Here is a 17,744-nt window from a genome sequence, read left to right on the forward strand (position 1 = left end):
TTTCACGAATTGTAGTGAAAATAAATAATTCAGCGTTTAGATTTATAAATAAAATTATTTAAGAAGTTAATACAAATTTATAAATAAAATTATTAAAAAACATTTCCTGCGTATGCAAGATGAGCATGTTTTTAGCTCAGGTAATAAATGTAAAAAAAAAGTGACAAAAAGTTTGCACTGACAGTTTATATTTTTTTCGCAGCTTTCAAAATATTTTTATTTTATCTATAAATTTAAATAATCGAATTGGTTGCTAATTATGTGGACATATAAATGCGGCAACTTATCAGCTGTGATCGAAGGTTAATCAGCTGTCAGACAATATGGCGGCGATGACATTTACACATATTCGATGATGAGTGCGCGATATAACGAGTGTTAAATGTGGTCCTCGGCATCGTTAATACCTAAAATAAAAATGTAAATATTTTAAGCTATGGGTTAAATGAGACAAAATGAAAATTTAAATATGTAAGTTGAAAATGGACCTGTCAAAAATCCATTGACACGTGCTAGAATTTAGGTTATATAATATGATCGCTCGATTCCCGCAAATTTTTTTTCATCTTCCTCGAATATAAAATAATTTTATTAATATATGAAATAATTTTTTTAATTAAATATTTTTTAATTGGTAATTAAATGATAGCAAAGATATATATGATTGAATAAATCGTAGATTTATGTACATTGAAATTATGGTATTTTTTTGTGTAAGAAAATATCAATAATAAAATTGAATATAATTAAATAAATAAAAGATAATTACTTCAAATTAATTCAAGATATGATAACGCATGATTTGCTGATACAAGTTGATAACTAGCTAATCTCTATTTTTCATTCTTTCAGATAAAAATATGCCTAATTCAGAATGTAATTTGCCACGATTATCTTTGACCAAGAAGTATGTAGAAGGAGAGATTACATTTAAAATTAGAATAATTGAATATTCTTTCTCTCCTCCTGCATATTTTTGGTGTTGCTAAAAATTATACTAATATGAGTAACGTTACATCGCAAAAGCTTTCGCTGTATTCGATTTTGAAAATCAAAAATGATGATATCAAGGAATTTATTTGTGGCTGGGGAGCTGCTGTCATCAATGTCAGTGTCACTTTTCCAATTAATAAAGTCATATTCAGACAGGTATGTAACTCAAATAATACTAATAATATATTTCTGCACATTATGATAACACAGAGTGATTATACTTTGTAAAATCTTTCTCAGAAATTTTTTTTATCAGAAAATTTTAATGAAATTTTATTGAGATTCAGATTTGAAGAAAATTCTCTCTGATAATTTTACAAGTATTCAGCAATATATATTTATAGATTGGTCAAGTTGTAAAAGTATATGTTCAAAATATATTATAAATATACTTTTTATATAATTAAATATATGTATATATTTTTTTATTTATATTACAACATATTTAATGTTTTAGCAAAATATTGAATATGTGGTATACATTTTTCATTATTATTATTTTAAGTGATAAAAAATTAAAAATGTTTGGTAAATAAACAATGTTTATCTTATGAAAGCTATTCAGTTTTTCAATACATTTTTACATTTAACATTTGAAATTCTGAAGTGACTCAATTTTTCTTATGAGTGAAAGTAATTTGTCATTAAAATGTACACAATAAAAAACTTATTTTAAAATGTATGTAAAAATTTTACCTGATATTTTGAATAAAAATGCTTGAAAAATCAGAACAATTTGTAAAAAATGTATAAAATTTAAATCGTTACCTTGAAACACGTTTGATCATTGGTATAATAATTACTTCTGTTACACAGATTTTGGAAGGAGTACCGGTGAGAGCTGCAGTTGGGCAGATATCGCGAGAGGGAATACGACTGCTGTATCGTGGAATCTTACCACCTCTGTGCCAAAAGACCTTGTCCCTTAGTCTAATGTTTAGCACGTACGAAGGATGCAGACAAAGATTCTGCTTACTTATGAAAAACGACGTGCTGGCTAAGGTACTGGCGGCGAATATAGCTGGCACAGTGGAAGCTGTGCTGATGCCGCTCGAAAGAGTACAAACGCTACTGCAGGATTGGAGATATCATGACAAATTCAAGAACACGTCCCACGCGTTCAGGTACCTATTGACAAATTACGGCGTGTCCGAGTGTTATCGCGGCATGGTTCCTATCATATACAGAAATGGCTTGTCCAATCTGATGTTCTTCACCCTGCGAGATCAATCAAAGGTGTTGATGGGTGAACAAGATTCATTTCTGGCCAACTTTGTCAGTGGTGCGCTCATCGGTGGCTTCACCAGTACAGTGTTCTATCCGATGAATGTAATCAAGATACACATGCAAACAAAAATTGGTGGCAACTTCGAGAAATTCCAGATTGTGATTCGGGATGTATATATATCTAGAGATCGAAGTTTAGCTTCTTTTTACAAGGGCGTACATTTGAACTATATGAGGTCTTTTATTAGTTGGGGTGTGATAAACGCATCGTACGATTTCTTAAAGAGCATTTTGTTTGAAATCGTTTAATGGAGAAGAAAAATATCCTTATTTGTATTTTCATTTAGGAAATTTATTTCACACCTCGTTGTATATATCCGATATTTTAGATAACAAATTACACTTTTTTTTTGTAGAAAGATGTAAATATCGCGACGCATTCTTTTTCCTGCTATAAATATGCGGGATTGCACATAGGAAAGAAACTTATAAATTTATAAGTTTAATTTAATAAACTTATAAATTTAATTATATGTATGTAAAAAATATGTATAAAATTTATCTAATTTTAATGGGTATTTGGAGATAATGTCAGACTGATTAATTTTCTTTTTAATGGATAATAATTCTAGATGATTTATTAAAAAGTACATTCTTTTTGTTTACAAAAAGATTGAGTGATTTACATACACAGATCATAGATAGGTGTTAATAATTTGATAAAGATAAATTTTTGATAATTTAATCTTTACACTATAAATATAAATTTTCATGATGTGAATTTTTAAACTCAAATATTTTAAACGTGCGCAAGTTAAGATGGAAAAAATTACAATTAAATTAATAAAATATAAATAACGATTTGCTCCAAATAAGGAGAAAAATGCTATTTTATCATGGTTGATAAAATAATATGAACATAATTATTCTATGTTTCATGTTTATTCCATAAATTGTATATAATTATACTGAAATACTTTATAAAACTTCTCTGATTACATATTATACATTCTATGGGAAGTCTCTGAATTTTGAGATGTCTAAAAATATATCACTGAAATTCAGTGATACAATATATTATGTGTGATATGACATTGTGTGTCAAAATATTTGAATAATCCAAAAAAGTAAGAAAAAGAGAAATATTCGATATTTATTATCGCAATAATACATATGTGATATTATGTAATGTAAAAATATCAAAGAATTCTCTTATTTAAAACAATCTAAAAGGGAAACAATGTGTAGCTTATTATTTAAATACACTGCGATATTCTTTCATAGATATTAATTTCATAATTATACATATATGATGATGGTATTTTTAATTTGTGATATGTGTGATATATGAATTTACGAAACATAGTCAACAATTTGATCAACGAAACGTGATCTGATACAATGTTATAATTGTATGAATTAATAATTCAATATACACAAAGTAGTCACACAAAGAAATTATGTCAAAAATGTTTGACATAAATGTTAAATGAGATTTATATTACCAAATTGGATATTCATATTACTTGCGCTGAAACACAAATATGTAAAAGTAACAAAAATACAATATAATTTCGGAATCAACGGTTACAGCGGTTTTATTCCATTGTAACAATAATAGATACATTCATATACGTCCTGTCAAAATTCCCGCCATATTGTCGATTTATCTCTATGAGTAAACTTCAGGTCGTCAAGCGAGAAATGACTTCATTCTGTGAAATTGATTCTGAAATGTCCTTAATTTTCGCAGACGCGAGTCGGTGGTCGGAGGTCGATACTCGAGAATAAGATATAGGAACCTGGGGCGCCAGGTCGCCTCGATACGTCCCTGGACGAACGAACCGGCGCTTATGCGCGGCGCCCTGCATAAATCGATGCGCCGCTGCTTTCTCTATCTTGGCCCGGGCGATATATACGTTAACACACGTATTTAGTTCGGCGCCTGCCATCAGGCTACCTTACCCTCGTCGTCTGGAAGCGTGTCGCCTCTCTTCCGGTCTAGCCTAACCGGAATTTTCCTACTTGACATCCCATTCCTATTCACACTTTACATTTAGGTAAGATAACCTCATATTCCATATAAGAGAGTATTCAACATATTTATATTAATATATTATATACAATTATTCATACAATTTATAGTATATATTATATTATTATAATATAATATATATAGTATAGTAAATATTATAATATATTTATATATAATATATATTATATTATATATGTATACAATATTATATTATACAGTATATTATATATTTATTCTATATAATATAATATATATAGTATACGTAAATATAATATCATATTTAGATATAATATATGATCTCTATATGTATAACAATATTATTATACAATTATATATATATTATAAAATTATTATATTGTATATTATATTATATACTATTACATATTATATGATTATCAATATAATATATATGGGGTGGAGTAGTAAATATTATAATATCAATTTATATATAATTAGTATTATATTCTATATGTATACAATATTAATCTTATTATACCATATATCATAGATTATATTATCTTATTCATAGATATCATATATATAGTATAGTAAATATTAATATCATATTATATATAATCATATTATATTATATATGTCTACAATATTATAATTATTATACAATATATTATATATTATAAAATTATATTATATACTATACATATATCGCATTATATATTTTGCTTTCACAATTATTTCAATGTCGGAAGAGTGCGAAATTAATTTATTATTATTTTTTTTTTTGACATTTCGAGGCGAGGGTGATTTTCGCGCGCCTCGGAAATTGAAAACGCACCGGTACACGAATATCCCCTCCAGCCTTGCGCGCGACAGCCCCTCTCCTCTTCTCCCCTCCGATTTACGCTGGCTTCTCGCGCAGGGAGAGCCCCTATGATGAAGGGCCGTCGCTGGCGTCGCGAGGAACGGCCCGGAACAGCCGGGACGGTGGGAGTCGCGATAGTGCGGTAGCCGCCGATGTCGCCAGCGGTAGTCGGCAGCACGGCGGGCCTCGTCGCCGAGGAGGCTGACAGCAGCAGCGCGACGAGTCTCGGACGGTACTCGGTCGGCCCAGGGTGCCGTCAGCTCACCGATCGCCCTCGAGAATAATGAGAATCAACGCGACGAAGATGAGCACTCCGATCGAGGAGAAGATTGATCAGAAGCTCAAGGTATATGTATGTGTGTGTAGCTAGTCTCTCTCTCTCTCTCTCGAAGAAAAAAAGGGCCAAGGCGATCTCGCACGCTGACCGTCGATCTTCGATGATCAATAAAGCGCATCCGCGGGCTCCTACTCGGCCGAGTAAGCCTTTCTCTGGTCTCTCGCGTCTCGGAGATGTGCGGCGACGTTATCCTGGATTCGATGTATATATATATATATATATATATATACATGTATATATGTGTGTTATTGCGTTTCCGGCGTATTTTTTCAACGATTAAAGGTCTCCCCGAACCTTACTGAAAATGAGATTTTTGAAGATTAATTGAAGATATATTTCTTGTATCTCTCTCTCTCTCTCTTTTTGACGTTTACTCGACGGTGAGATGTTACTCCGTAATTTCGTTAGGAAGCGTGTCGTTAACGTGATGTGACAGATAGACACTTATGTAACGATCGCGGATATTCAACATTCAAATCCAGTTATATTAAATTGCGAATTATGTTTGACATTTTAATATAAGTTCCAATTGAATATTCAAAAGGGAGAGTTTGATATAATCCTTCGAGAAAAGATACCGACCCGGATATATTATTTCTCTCTGTTGTAAGGGGGACAAAATAATAACGATCTTATTTCATTAATCTCGAGTACAGTCCGTCTCGTTTCGAGTTGGTTTATCCAGCAATGAATATTTGATGTTAAATGTTAATCACAGATTACAGTCACGGCATCATTTACCGCTAGATACGGTATGCGAGCGCGGCCTCGTGTTTTTTGCATAAGATAAGAGCGAATGAAAGGTCAAAAGAGCCCGTGTGTGTGTTTGCGACTGCGACTGCATTTTAGTCGGGTCGCGTTGCACACGTAATTCTATTCGTTACTTCGTCCGCTTCGACCAGACACACGCGTACATACTGATGAGAAGCAATATCATCCGGACGTCCCATAATTAGAAGACGCATTCACGGAGTGTCTCATCCTCTTTCTCCCTCGGGGTTTATCAGATTCGTGCAAAAACTTGGAAAAACTGGCCCCCTTCGAGATGCACACGTCTCCCTCAAATGAAATCTTCATAGTCATTCTCAATCGAATTGTTTTATTTTTTATTTATTATAATAAAATACAATATATATTATTTTTATTATTCATATTTAATGTAATTTTATAATTAATAATTTATATTTAAATTTAATTATATATCGAAGATATATAAGTGATTTTCTTACATTGTATCTTACTTCGAGAAAAAATGTCTTTCTTAGTACAAAGTTTAAATAATTTCTTTTCTTTACGTTTTTAGAAGTCGAAGATGTGATGCGGAGAATTACGATTTTGGACTTGGAATTTTCTGGACCATCACTCGCGCATCTTCAGCGCATCCTCTCCTCCTCGCGTCAATTATTCTCTTTGCACTCTCAGATTCTCGTCGGCGCGTTTTATCATCCCGATGTGAAATTCACGGCGCGACAGGTGCACGAAATGTTTCTCGCGATCGAAACGTCATTAATTTCTCGCAAACGAGAGGCAATTCGGTCCCTGAATTGTCGGAAAATGGTGAGAAAAATTTCATCGATCGCGCGCGTTTATTAAGCTCTTTTAAATCTTTGTTTCAAATCGATTCGAGTTGGTTAACCGCAATTTTTTCGCTTCCTTCCAAATCGCATAATAGCTACATATATTAGCTATAGACGTACGTAGCGATGGACTATAGGATCTCAACCCTGATCGATATTGGACATAGAATCGACCCGCGAACTGTTTCCATAAACGTTAGTTAGTTAAAGATTACTGAAGCTTCAACGCGATTCTATGTCCTCCTTTCTAGATGCAGAAGGAGGAGGATCCAGAAAATGACAGTTGAATCTTAATTAATTTTAACTTACGCTCTCTCGTAGAAATAACTCTATGTTGAAATTAGCTTTGAATTTTTTAATTGCTGGATTTGTATCGCTGAGTTGTATTGCTGGTTTTTATCGCTGGTATTTGTATATCGCTAGAGTTCTAGGCTTTATAGCCCAAGAAACTTCAAACAGCACTTAATTGATACCTCCGCATCAATTAAACGAACCTTATCATTCGCTTTGATAGATGCTCCTGCGTATATATGTATCCCAAATTGGCAGTTTAGTATCTGCCATTAAGCAACTCTGCGGAGAAGATCAATATTCTGTATCGCAGATACCAATTAATTTAATTACTTCGGCTATGTTGTTAATAATGTTTTACTTGTCGATAATATTTTGCCACGTTAATAATGTGTATATAATATCAATATCGCACTGTGCTAGATTATATAAAAATTTGTTACATTTAATAATCTTGCTACGTGACGTATATCGCGCGCGTTGCAGAGTTCTTATTTTTATTTCTTTCGGACAAATTGCGATTTTTTTTACATCGCAGTTTTTTTTATACGATAGTTTGTTACGTCGTAATAAAGTTCTCGATTCTGCAATCGCGTAACGAGTGTTTCGCGTTAGTTTGTTTTTCGAGTCAAAAGGAATGGAAAAAGAGAGAGAGAGAGAGAGAGTAAAGAGCTTATATCAACGACATCCATCATTTTCGCTCTTCGGATATTGAAGATTATTACGAAAAGGGTCGTGAGAAAATTCTGAAAATCCCGTTAAATATTCCACACGCTGAATTTATAGAGAACTATATATGATAATAATGTCAAACCGGAGAGAGAGAGAGAGAGGAAAAGAGACATAATGTATTCCGAAAGTGTGAAATCGAATTTTTTCTTCGTTTTATTTTTGAGACTAAAAATATGAGACACATAATCTTAATTTTGGAAAACTTCATTAAAATAGAATCTCACGTAAACTGACGTTATTAGCAATACTTTGACAATTAGTTTTTCACGAAACCCGTTGAAACATATTTCCAGGAGATAGTTTAGCGACCTGATAATAATTAATTGACATCGAATTAATTGGAACGGACGAATTGTTAACGGGGACAAATAACGAATAGATACTGCCTGTATATATGTGTACGTGTTCGCGTTTACTAAAAATATAATGTATAAATGTGTAAGGAGGACGTTCGGGAAAATCTGTTAAAATATAAAATGTCGTCCCGTTTTATCTGATTTTAACGACCCCGAAAAATTTCATTTATCAGCCAAGTTTTCGATTGTCACTTAAAACAGTATATATAGATACATTATAGATAATATATAGATACATTATATATATATATATATATATATATATATATATTGAATATTATATATATATATATATATATATATATATATATATAATATATATATATATATATATATGTACATATATACATAAAATACATGCGAGAATCGATCAATTTAGAGCTCTTCAGAACTTTTGCGACCATTCGAGTACAATTTTCTTCGACGAGATCGATTCGTTTTATGTAAAAAAAATGGATATGCATATATTTTTTATAAATTCACGTCCGATTCGATAAACCACTCCGATTTTTCAATCTTTATATACTTTATATTCTCTATTCGACGTATTTTTTTTAAATAAAAAATGCACATTTTATGCAAAAGTTTAAATGTAAAATATTGACAGTTCTTATCGCGAACGATATTTATTCCCTATCGACATCTTGAGAAAAATGGAAAATCAACATCGATCGAGGAAGGAGCTCATTAATGAAAGATATAGCAACACGCCGAGTTATATCCTGGATCCTCTCTCTCTCTATATATACACATATATATATATATGTTACACACTTACTGTCTATAAATATTAACTGGGCTTTTCAATCATTTAACTGTTTTTCTTTCTATTTACGGTTTCCATCGACGAAGAGGATAATAAAAAGGGAAAGAGAACCAAAATCAGATCGCGACCGAATACATAATATAGGACAGCTTTATTCGTTCCCGAAAAGGATCGATTGATTGGAACAAAGTCGCCGAAAAGAAAATAATAAACATTTGTAGAATGCGGTTCTTCCGGCAAACCCGCGCGCGGCAAATTAACAAATTTGAATTAATTTAAGCCGATATTGCGGTCTCGGCTTGCGGGTCAAATGTAACAGCCGGATCACACGGTTCGTTCCAAACGAACGGGAAATAACGTAATAACGATAATTCTGTTTCGAATAATTGAAAACGATCCGGCTGTGTAACCTAATAAAACACTGACGTCCAATTAAGAATTTATCGAAACCTTTCTCTCAAGTTTCTCATGCATAAATGCATGGTTTGGCCCGCGTGCAATGACTTCCCTCGATCAATCAATACATTGCATAGAAATTTATTAATATCAGTATTCGGTGCCTCTACTTTTTTAATCTTTAAATCTACTTCCGCATGAATGTTTCCCACCCTCTTCCTTTCTCTCTCTCTCTTTAAAATAGCTTTTATTTCCTCTCTTTAATTCAGCCAGTCTTTATCTTGCTTTTCCTGCCTCGGCTCAGTGTTGCGAATGCAAACTACTTTATACGCCGAATATAAAAGCAGAGAAAATAATAGAGCTACACACACATGCGTTCATTGCACGTCGTTATTTTTAAAGCTAAAGCCTCACCAAAATATGGAGTATTTTTTAATCAATTGCGAAGAGATAAATTCGATTTGTTCTTATCAAGTTAAAAACGATCAATTTATGTGATTTATCAGGTCTACTAAAAAAAGCCACTCCGCGTATCTCTTCGCTCGAAATTCTCCATTTAGATACGGCCGTCTGTTTTCTCATATTTTTCGAGCGAATAAAATGACAGTTCTCGATGGACTTTGGCGCGGAAATGGGGTTTTTTTGTCAATTTAAATTTATTATCGATAGGTACGGATGGGGATGGTGACGGTTAGCGATGGGAAGAGCAAACCTATCCCGATGCGTTTGCACCTGTCGATGGAGGTATTGAAGCTTCAACGGGAGGATTTGGAGGTAAAGTGCCTTTCGATAGTGTGTACGTCTCATTATTCATTATTTATCGAGATAATTAATTCACGGTTGATGAGAGCGGATATTATTAGCTGCAACAGAATTATTTTTAAATTCCTCCACACTTATTTCGAACGTTTGGATTTTCCTGCGGATCGCATCCGCAGCATATCAATTAGTAAAAAAATGATGTGTCAAAAATAAGTATAGAGAAGTGTAAAGAAAAATCAAAATAATAAATTAATTATATTAGGCTCTTTTAAAATGATAATTAAATAGGGGTAAAACTTTTTAAATTTTAGTCACAATTTCTTTCATCAATGTTAATATCAATTTTATTTGCGCTGAAGATAATTTTTAAATTTATTTTACAGTATTTTAATCAATCTTGATTTACTTCTGTTTAATTTAAAAATAATTTTATCACCTAATATCTATGCTCTTATGCTAGCCTTTTTTATAGCTGGATTTGTATTTATACACATATCAAATCCTTTTTTTATTTATCGTGATGAATTTATATTTAATCATCGCGTCCATATAAACGTGAATACCTTATCGATTACGAATCGCGTTGTATGAAATGTGTCAAAGACGAGAATACATTTTAGCAGGCAGCGAATCACAATAAGCAACCTCTGGACGCCAAGGAGCGAATGGTGCAAATTACCAGGCAGAAGGTCGGTGGTCTGGGGCTGAGCATAAAGGGTGGAGCGGAACATAAACTTCCAGTGCTGATATCGAGGATCTATAAAGGTCAGGCCGCCGATCAGTGCGGTCAACTGTTTGTAGGAGACGCAATTATTAAAGGTATCGATAAAACTACGTTCACGCACGTGTTTGTCTTACATAAATTATGTTACATAATGCAACTTCCTCCCTCGTTTTATCATCATATTTTATGTAACGCGTATTTTATACATACGAAAAAGATGAACATCAGCTATCAGATTAAATGTAAATTTTAGATGTTCTTATATTATATTTGAAATTTAGTTTTAATATTTTTAACTATAATTTAATGGAGAATTTTCTACACTAAATTATAGCTTTAAAAAAATAATTACCGTTGAAATTTAGACATGATAATTAAATTTTTGGTGTAATATCTAAAATTTAGCTGTGGTAATTAATATTATATATATATCCGACCTCTTTCTCTACTTTAGATTGATAAATATTTAATAACAAGATAAGTCGAAAATTCTATGTATATTTTGCGTTCATTCTTGCTTTATTCGTGCTAATTTAATTCTACTTAGATTATTTTAGTCTGTATCAAAGCTATGATATCTTCTATTAATATTTGCTCCATATTATTCACACTGACACTTGCTGTGACGCGACATTGACAGTTTGGCGATAGTTATGTGTATAAGCACCCTGTACAGTTAATGAGTATCGATTTCAATCTTCCTACTTGTGTGCCAGTATACGCTCGCTCCTATTGAAAGAAAAGTTGACATTGATACGCTATTTCGTATTATACTCGAGACAATTAGGATCTTTCTCTGCCTCTCTATTTACTATGTATGCTACTCTTTGTTTATGACAATATAAGAATTTATTAAATTGCATAATTCGTGCTCTATGATTTTACAGTGAACGGAGAGTACATTACGGCGTGCAATCACGACGACGCTGTCAATATTTTGAGGAACGCCGGTGACATAGTAGTTTTGACGGTCAAACATTATCGAGCGGCCAAGCCATTTCTACAAAAGAACGGTATAAATTAGTTGTAAATTATCGCAAGAATGATTAATTTTATTATTTTATTTTATTTAATTATTTATAGTAATTTATTTAATTATTGCAAAAATAATATACATAGTTAATTAAATTATTGTAAAAATAATTGGCTAATAAATTGTATTGTCACCTATCTATACACTGATATCTTAAATAACGCTTGATTAACAGAGAAGGAAGAGAAACTGGATAATGTTGCCAATGGTACAGCGGACGACGGATGGATATCACCCAACAGACAAGGGGGAAGTCCCAGATGCAGTCATAGTCGACAAAGTTCGAACGCATCTTCCAGTTCGATACAATATAAAAGATGGGTGGACGTCATTACGGGTGACTATATTTTTTCATTCAAGTATAAATAGATCAATTTAAGATACTCTTGGAGCGCATTTTTATCCCCTCGTCACATTTGCTAACGCTATATTTACGCATCGATCCTAATATTATCCGAGTTTTATTTATCTCACGTTATATTATTAGTATCTCGATAAAAAGCGATTGTGCTACCCTGTTAAGAATGTTTTATATAAATACGACTTGTATCTTGTTATTCCTCTGGATCTGAAAGTATCCGCAATTTAAATACATGATACGAGCGTTTATGTATAATAATTAATAATGACATTTTCAGTTCCGTTGATGATGGCGTACGTCACGAGATACATATTTGGCACCGACAAACTAAGAAGAAACGCATTCGAAGTGAGAGGTCTTAATGGGGCGCGTACAGGAGTGATACACTGCGACGATAGTGCTATTCTCAGCCAATGGTTAAAATATATAACTGATAACATTACAGGATTAACGCATTTGCAGGTGACAAATTGATCGTATCATATCTTCCATGCATCATATATTTCAAAGTTTTCAAATATTCAAATAATCACCGATATTTATCCGATACGTATTGTGTCGAGCTTAAATTGAGCTTGAATTTTGATTTTAGATGAAACTATACAATCGCAATTTCGGAGTCGGCGAACGCATAGAATACATGGGCTGGGTGAACGAGGCAGTGAGCAATAGTAATCAACCGTGGCAGAGTTATAGACCGCGATTTCTGGCTCTAAAGGGACCGGACTTATTGCTGTTTGAGACACCACCTGTATGTATCAATACTTTATCTCGAATTTGATCAAAATCATTAATTTAATAATTTAATTTTAATAATAATTTTATATCAATTTTATATTAATATTTGTAATTATATATCAATATTATTAATAATACATTAATACTTTAATAATTTAATAATTAAATTAATAATAATTTTATGGATTGCACAATTGTAGTATAGACCAAAAAGTAAAAGTCTAAACAGAGAATACCACACCATCAAAAAGTGAGGTGTCAACAATAGTATATTGTTTTTTTTTACAATTAAAATAATATTAAATAATAATAAATATTGTATATATCGCAAAATTACATATATATTAAATGAAGATTCGTCGTTTTCAGTGCAATATCGGCGATTGGTCACGCTGCGCGCTGACCTTCAAAGTATACCAAACGATGTTCCGCGTGATGCGCGAATCCGAAAACGTGGACGAGCGACAGCACTGCTTCCTGGCACAAAGTCCAGGAAAACCGCCACGTTATTTGAGCGTCGAGACCAGGCAAGAACTCTTGCGGGTCGAGGCGGCGTGGCACACCGCCATATGTTCAGCTGTTACGCATTTAAAGGTATGCGTCGTCAAGTCCAGGTGAAACAATTCGACATCGTATCGTGTTTCTTTTCTCACGTTCTTTTTGTCGCTCTTTTAGAGCAAAACTTTCCCGGTGACCTTCAATAACAGAAGCGCGGGCCTGACGCTTGAATGGACTCAAGGATTTACGTTGTCGTATGAAGGGATTGGCGAGATCGCGTGGCGTTACAAGTTCTCTCAATTGAGAGGGTCCAGCGACGACGGTAAAAGCAGGCTCAAATTACACTTCCAAGAACCGGATAGTATCGCTATCGAAACGAAGGTAAAATTGAACGTCCTGTGTGGTTAATTTAAAAAATTTAATATAGTGGAATGTGCATTTACGTTTTGCATACGTTTCAACAGGAATTGGAGTGTTCCCAGTTGCAAAACTTGTTATTCTGTATGCATGCGTTTCTTACCGCGAAGGTAGCCGCGGTAGATCCTACATTTTTAACGTCGACCACTCCGTAAAGAGCTGTAATATATATATATGTAATATGATATAAACGTTATATTGCCGACGAAGTCACCAAGTGGATCACTTTTGTGTTCTGTTGTCGTTATACGGACTATAATAGATAGAGAAATATACGAGAGCTTGAAGTGTGTACGCTGAAAATTTGCTGAAAGGAGAGGAAGAGGAAAAGTAAAAGAGCAGCAGTAGAAAAAAAGGAAGCGACAAAAACTAGTCAATATATCCAAAAAGTATTTTTATCGTTTACATGTACGAATTACGGATCACAAAGCGGTACTACTATATTCATATTCATCCTACCAAGCCAATTTCACTATAGTATACATATGAATCTAACGGCTATTATAGTAATATACGCATCTAAGTATAAGGATTTCCGAATTTCTAGGAGCGGCAATTTATGGACGATTGCCCGCTTATGTTATCTGCTTTTGCTGTATTTTTTCTTTTTTTTGGAATTTTTGAGAAACAATGTGTGTGTATATACACATATATATTTAATATATAATATATGCTTATAAATATATTTTTATTACATTTTAGTAATTTATTCTTGCTCTCTCCTGTTTTGGACGTTTTGGAATTGTGCTTTGAAAAAAATTATCGTTCAGTATTATAAAATAATAACATTGAATTAGAGTTTATAGAAATCTATATACCGTGAGAAGGAGAGGTTTACGGTTTTTAAGTTACAAAAATGACGAATAGTGTTTTTAATTATAAAAAATTTTATTTGTATATTTATATATATATATTGCGTACCATACATATATCAGGTGCCTTAAAAAACCATGAACAAGAAGTAGCTAAATTGAAGGAGGCATCAAATTTCTGTTTCTCGTCAATGAAGAGAATCGATCATTACACATTCATGTATTTAGACTAATAATAATGACTATGAAAGCAAGAACAAGTTACATTTTAGTAAAAAAGAAAAAGAAAAGAAAAATTGTAATTTGCAATTTTAAAAGAGATATATACTTTAAAGAATGTGATTGAATTGAAAATAAAACAGTATATTGATTAAAGAGTGTGATTGACTTGAAAATAAAACAAAATATTGATTCGTCCATATGATAAAATGTCAAAGTAACAAATATTACAGCCCTATATAGCAATAAATTATAATCTACAATTAGATGTGGCCACACTCAAATATAATAAATATTGAAATAATTTCTTTTTTGATGCAGTATTATCGATGGGGGCAACAAAGTTCTGCAAATTAAGCATAAATATCATTAATATCAAGCTAATAATTAACAGTCATTGAAACACTTGTAATTGTTGACTTCTCTATATTAGGCTACTATAACTATGTTCTATTGATGGTTTAACTTACACGATTCGCGAAAAACTCATCTATATGAATAATTCTAATAAGCGAAAAACGTCGTATATATATATATATATATACTGAAAGCTTATTTGATACGTAATGAATATACGAATGTCATGCTTCGACGCAACTCGACAGATCTATATAATATCTTGAAATATATCAATTATATCTCTTTCCAATCACTAGCTATAGCGACATAGAGTTAATTAACACTGTATATTATGTGAGTATATCTTATCGGTTTGCAATTATATTTAAAGCAATAAAATGTATAATGAACGAACAACTAGAGAAAAGCGAGTAAGATATAAACATATATATGTACGATAAGAAAATTCTGAATACAGTAATAGTTACACGACGAGAAAAGAAATAATATCATTATCTATAGAATCTGCGAAAATGTTGCACGTTTTCCAAATGTACGCCTAATCGTTCTTTAGTTTCTTACACGTATATTATCATGTACGCTATGTTATATAGACAAGATGTAAAATTTATTGTATCATTTAATTTTTAATGTTGAGAGGACCGTGTTTTTTTCAATTTTTATTGCGTGTTTCGGGAGTTTCCGGTTACTCGTAGAAAGTGCCTACAAAGTAACATAGAGAAAATGTAAAAAAGTCCGCTCTTTTCTGTTTATTATATCATAAAATGTATCGAATGTCGATTGTACTTTTCTAGTCTATCAAAACATCAGAGTGTTTATCTAGGCGCATTTAATATCATTCTTCACTTTCTCTCGGTCGACGCAAGGATCTAAAAGATTTTCGGAAGAAGAAAATCGCCATTTTTTTATAAAATTCGTTGCACGGATGTTTATCATGTAAGAAGAAAAAGTATTCTCTTGCCCATTTTTTCGAGCATTATTCACGATTGATATAATGGGTATATATCATAGTATTATATAAGAATTAAATGATATCTTGAATTTAAGCACAGAGTGATGTGGCGACGATTTATAATAATTTAATTTGAAAACTTATATTCGTTTGTTATACATTTTTATTTTTCGATAATACGTATTTTTACATATCCGATTTGTGTAAGTTTACCTTAAAATTTGATTAATATTTTAAATGATCATTGAAGATTATATTACGCACTAATATAAAATCTATAATTTTATTAAATAAAATAAATTTTTTATTGAATAGAAGTGTAGGAAAAAGTATTTATAAAATTAAAAATCGCATATATTCTCTGTGCTTAAAGTTGAGAGAATTATCGAAAACTGCACAATTATACTATATAAGTAAGTTAATTAAGAAATAAATGGAATGAAGCTGGAAAAAATCTGAAGCAATTAGATCTAAATTACTTATATAGTTATTTATCGAGAAGCTACAGGTTGTTCTACATAACGAATTGTTGAAAAATCTCCAACATAATATATTGTATACTTATTTGTTATACTTTTTATGAATTAATTAAATTCCTTTTATACTTGTTAAAAAGAAAGAGAGACCACAGAAATTATATTTCAAATTAAATCAAGAATTTTTTAAATCTGGAATATGAAAGTATAATCCTGATAAATTTAATTAATTTATAAGTTTTTTTATATCCACGAGTTTGACAGTACAATTTTTTTTCGAATTTATATATATACATATATGATTTTCGAAATTCAGCTCATTCCATAAATTATAACAATAGCATATACAATAGCTGTATGCAAAGCGTACTTTGGCTACAGACTCTCAGAATATTCAACCAATTAGCAAATATTTGTGAATCCAGACCCTATATTGTTTCATTTGTTATTAGATTCATCTTCCTCTTTTTCTTTTACCTTTCTTCATATATTTATACTTATACCGGATAGGAAACAAAATGGAACAGTGAACTCGCGATGCCGGCTTAACATTAACATCGGAATCTTGCATTTCGAAATATATAGTTTATCTATTATAATGTCTATCCCCCCCATTGACAATATGTTCCAAAATATATCATTGTTAGAAGTTACAAATTCGATGCATTCTTAATTGCCTATCGGTTTTCTTTCTATTTATCTCCTTTATTATTTATCCTGCATATATATAATTATTAAAATATCATTATATAATTTAAAAATAAAAATGTGAATTTAATTTAATTTATTTATCATCAATTATTTTTCATATTTAAAAATTCATATTTGTTATATATTATTTTTTACGACCGCATTGTATTTT

At 31.7% G+C, this 17,744-nt stretch overlaps 2 protein-coding genes across 5 annotated transcripts; both read left to right on the forward strand.

Annotated features, from left to right (window-relative positions):
* Positions 1 to 150: 150 nt before the first annotated feature.
* LOC146723754 (mitochondrial nicotinamide adenine dinucleotide transporter SLC25A51) lies at positions 151 to 3,804 on the forward strand. 2 transcript variants are annotated; one of them, XM_085481135.1, is made up of 3 exons: positions 151 to 471; positions 853 to 1,149; positions 1,810 to 3,804. In XM_085481135.1, the coding sequence occupies exons 2-3, from the start codon at positions 1,003 to 1,005 to the stop codon at positions 2,527 to 2,529; spliced, it is 867 nt and encodes a 288-aa protein (XP_085337261.1). In that variant the 5' UTR covers positions 151 to 471; positions 853 to 1,002; the 3' UTR covers positions 2,530 to 3,804. The 2 variants fall into 2 exon arrangements, with proteins under 2 accessions (XP_085337261.1, XP_085337262.1); XM_085481136.1 differs by having other exon boundaries at positions 151 to 420.
* Positions 3,805 to 4,012: 208 nt separating this feature from the next.
* On the forward strand, positions 4,013 to 17,539 carry Syn2 (Syntrophin-like 2). 3 transcript variants are annotated; one of them, XM_029311994.2, is made up of 11 exons: positions 4,013 to 4,280; positions 5,133 to 5,421; positions 10,200 to 10,304; positions 10,913 to 11,111; positions 11,904 to 12,029; positions 12,225 to 12,386; positions 12,688 to 12,872; positions 13,003 to 13,161; positions 13,518 to 13,742; positions 13,824 to 14,027; positions 14,111 to 17,539. In XM_029311994.2, exons 2-11 carry the CDS (start codon positions 5,359 to 5,361, stop codon positions 14,216 to 14,218), a joined length of 1,536 nt encoding a protein of 511 aa, XP_029167827.1. In that variant the 5' UTR covers positions 4,013 to 4,280; positions 5,133 to 5,358; the 3' UTR covers positions 14,219 to 17,539. The 3 variants fall into 3 exon arrangements, with proteins under 3 accessions (XP_029167827.1, XP_085337258.1, XP_029167826.1); XM_085481132.1 differs by lacking the exon at positions 4,013 to 4,280 and adding an exon at positions 6,716 to 6,969 and having other exon boundaries at positions 5,358 to 5,421; XM_029311993.2 differs by lacking the exon at positions 4,013 to 4,280 and adding an exon at positions 6,716 to 6,969 and having other exon boundaries at positions 5,358 to 5,421; positions 10,916 to 11,111.
* Positions 17,540 to 17,744: the final 205 nt, after the last annotated feature.

Source organism: Nylanderia fulva, unplaced genomic scaffold, assembly GCF_048542155.1.
Source record: "Nylanderia fulva isolate GAGA-0341 unplaced genomic scaffold, ASM4854215v1 Scaffold17, whole genome shotgun sequence".
NCBI lineage: Eukaryota > Metazoa > Arthropoda > Insecta > Hymenoptera > Formicidae > Nylanderia > Nylanderia fulva.

Coding starts and splice junctions, on each gene's coding strand:
- LOC146723754 (XM_085481135.1), top strand. CDS start 1,003: ATGAGTAACGTTACATCGCAAAAGCTTTCGCTGTATTCGATTTTGAAA. Junction 1,150..1,809: donor ATAAAGTCATATTCAGACAG/GTATGTAACTCA, acceptor TCTGTTACACAG/ATTTTGGAAGGAGTACCGGT.
- Syn2 (XM_085481132.1), top strand. CDS start 6,730: ATGCGGAGAATTACGATTTTGGACTTGGAATTTTCTGGACCATCACTC. Junction 10,305..10,912: donor TTCAACGGGAGGATTTGGAG/GTAAAGTGCCTT, acceptor AATACATTTTAG/CAGGCAGCGAATCACAATAA. Junction 14,028..14,110: donor GTATCGCTATCGAAACGAAG/GTAAAATTGAAC, acceptor ACGTTTCAACAG/GAATTGGAGTGTTCCCAGTT.